This window comes from Gadus macrocephalus, chromosome 4, assembly GCF_031168955.1.
Source record: "Gadus macrocephalus chromosome 4, ASM3116895v1".
Lineage (NCBI taxonomy): Eukaryota > Metazoa > Chordata > Actinopteri > Gadiformes > Gadidae > Gadus > Gadus macrocephalus.
In genome coordinates, this window is record NC_082385.1 from 2,350,153 (window position 1) to 2,353,544 (window position 3,392).

Below are 3,392 nucleotides of genomic sequence, written 5' to 3' on the forward strand. Positions count from 1 at the left end.
ACACTTGATGAAGTAACACGTCTTCATCTTTTTACTCCTGTGAAATAGTTATTCTAATGAATATGTGCAGAAGCGGACAGTTAAAGAGAGAGACGATGGAGGATTTTGCATTTAATTGCGTTCAACAGCTTTTGGCCATGTGAAGAATTGTGCTGCCCCCCTGTGGATGGAAACACGCACTGCAACTGTCCAACTAGACACGCACAGACTGACAGCGACCTGTGAACGACTCAAAACCAACACCAAGTTTTTGGATTAATGTTTCTAATGATTTCCAGATTCGATATATTACTTACAGGATTTAAGTATTCTGTATAGAATATTGTTCTGTGCCTTATTGGGCGATTTCTCTCCTAGACTTTATGGGTCGATGTTTATTGTGAGTGTATGGTTGGTAAAATTAAGTATCATTATAAACAATGTAAACAGCTTCTAAAATCTGCAATTGACTAATTACTTCAATTTTACATAGCCTCACGGAAATCTCACAAATACCTATTTTGGCGTTTTGAAAGCAGGCAGCCTTATGCAGGGAGTGTTATCATCTCTGTCGTCTTTTTTTAATGAGTTCTTCTCGGGACAGAGCTCATTAACACAACATATGGTCCTGAACAAAGAAGCCTGCAGGCCCGCTTCGCTTTCTGCTCTTACGGAAGCCTTGAAGCCGACTTGCTGTTGGCAGCGCATGAAACACCTCCACTAGCCACACTAGAGTAGCTGTGTTAAAATGAATTACAATTCAGTTTATACTCTTTTTGTGTGGAGCCGTCCTAAAGATGCAGAACCGAGCCACATGGTGGATACTGAGCCGTGTTTATTTGACGGATGATTATTTGTGTTAGGATAATATACATTATTCATTAGCGAGTCAATGCATTGCACCACGGCTGCATAATAAGTATAGGCCTCGGCACTTGAGGAAAACTATATAAAAACATCTTGTAAGAGAGAGTAACCAAATATTCTCCGGAATGCAATAACCTAACTTGTACCGCAGTGAAAACAAGATTATCCGCATGTTTTATTAGTAAGCCTATGCAGACGTTCAGATACAGATGTGTGAGGCTACTAAGTGGACACAATAAATTAAGCATACAGGCCTACATTAGATGCTGCCGCTTAATTCATAAAGAATTTATTTGAACAAATTAACCTTTCATCGTGTATCTGCCTATTATAATCACGTCATACCTGTGCGTGAACTCAAATGTTAAAAAGTGATGACACGCTAAATAGGCGCGGGGCGTTTAGCCCAATCAGCTACGTTTCCATTTACCACAGCCAGTGGTCACATGACCCGTCAATCCATTCACAAATCCCGCCTTCCCGGTCGCACCCTTTTCGCTGACGTTTTAGAAAAAATAACAGTCTTCGTCAATCATATCGTTATCTAATATCTGCTTTCACCCCCAAATCATATCGTTTTAACGGAAAGGTTACCAAGAGGTGACGACACAACAAACGGCTACTTCAACAGCCCTTAACCGGAGATAACCTGCCTGTACCGGCGAGGAGGGCGTGTCGTGCGTACAGCTCACGCTCACGTGTGTGCGTGTGCGTGTGTCAGTGTGTGTCTGCTTCAGTGTGTGTGTGTGTGTGTGTGTGTGTGTGTGTGTGTGTGTGTGTGTGTGTGTGTGTGTGTGTGTGTGTGTGTGTGTGTGTGCTTTCGTGCGTGCGTGCATTTGTTTGCATGTGTGCTAGTCCGCACGTGCGTCTGCGTGCGTGTATGTGAGCGCGTACCCGCTCCACTGCCGTAGCACTACTAGTGGGCGTGTGCCCCGCTCTTCATTGAAAAAACGTGTGGCGTGGCGTGTATGTGCGTGTGTGTGTGTGTGTTTGCTGCTCGACGCTGGTCGGTTGAGCGTACGGTGGTCGGGTGGGGATATTTCCACCACTACACTCGAGCGGCTGACAGGGTGTGTTTTGTGACCTAACTATGGCGGGGTATCTGTGCGTCCAGTGGCGGTCGGACTGAGCGTCTCCCCCCGGGCGGAGGACCAGGGCAGCGGGGCTACAGTGTGTGTGTCGCTGCGGCAGTTGGTCGGATGTTCCCAAAGGGCGCCTGTGTGTAAACTTGTCATTAAGAGATGAAACCGCGGGCAGTGTGAGCGCACGGAGAGGATTATTCATACACACACTTTAGGGTGGTGTTATTTATTTTTTTACCCGATTTTTTGGGGTAATTTTTTTGTTGGATTGATTGATTTTTTGATTGATCATCTCGTTTTGTGTCGACATGTCAAACTCCAATAAAAGCAAGAAGGACAAAGAAATCCTCGCCGAGTACGAGAGCCAAGTCAAAGGTAAGACTGTTTCTTTTTCCTCTCGAGCAATTTATTAAATCGGCCATCTGGAAGGCGGTGCATAGTCACACCCACCTTTTTACCTCCACACACACGTACTCACCTAGCTACAGCGGCGGCGGGCGTGCTGGTTGGCGCGCGCGCGTGCACGTCCGCCCGCACACACCTGTCTGCATGAACCCCCCCAAAAATAATAAAATAACCTGCGTGTGTAAACATTGAATTCGACCCACGGACCATGTAGTATTTTGCGAGCGCGTGGGTTTTTTGAAACCTCACCGCGAGACGTCAGGATTTCAGGGTTCATCCTGAGTGCTGCACGGCGCCTGGGGGGGGGGGGCGTAGCGCGCGTGTGTGTGTGTGTGGTTTTAGGGTGGGGGTCCGGGGGGTCTGCAGTCCTTGCCCTGTCTCTCTCCCATCCATGCGTAAAAGCAGGTGTTTTTACTGGATTATATATTTTTTATTGCCAGCGCGAGCATGTGGTCTCCCGCTCGTGATACAACGACCCTCCGGCGGTTTGCCAGCGCGCCACCGGTGCGTCTGACGTCCTTAATGATCACGAGCTCGAGCTGACGGTAGCCCGGTATCAGCCTGCTATCCGCTGTCACTATTGGTATTCCGCTGAGGATGCGACTGCAGTAGGCAGTGGCACCGTGTGTGTGTGTGTGTGTGTGTGTGTGTGTGTGTGTGTGTGTGTGTGTGTGTGTGTGTGTGTGTGTGTGTGTGTGTGTGTGTGTGTGTGAGAGAGAATGAGAGAGAATGAGAGAGCGCCTGGTCTGTCTGTATGTCTGTCCATCCGTCTGGGTCTCTGTCTTTCCAAGTGTGTGTGTGTGTGTGTGTGTGTGTGTGTGTGTGTGTGTGTGTGTGTGTGTGTGTGTGTGTGTGTGTGGCTCCGGGGGGGGGCCAGTTGATCATCTATGGGTGCCTTCCCAAGGTGTGATGACAGGACACATGGAGAAGCCTTCAAGCCTGCCAACGCCACCGGTCCTGTCAGGATGGCTGCCATGGTTACAAAGAGAGAGAGAGGGAGAGAGAGAGAGAAAGAGAGAGAGAGAATGAGAGACACAGGGAGAACGAGAGAGAGAGAGG

The 3,392-nt window shown here is 48.2% G+C and overlaps 1 protein-coding gene across 1 annotated transcript in view; it reads left to right on the forward strand.

Annotated features, from left to right (window-relative positions):
* Nucleotides 1–2,236: 2,236 nt before the first annotated feature.
* The window catches only part of LOC132456641 (SLIT-ROBO Rho GTPase-activating protein 1-like), a 16,950-nt gene continuing 15,794 nt past the window's right edge, over nucleotides 2,237–3,392 (forward strand). Inside the window, 1 exon segment of the mRNA XM_060051048.1 lies at nucleotides 2,237–2,303. Within this exon segment, the coding sequence (XP_059907031.1) occupies nucleotides 2,237–2,303 (67 nt within the window).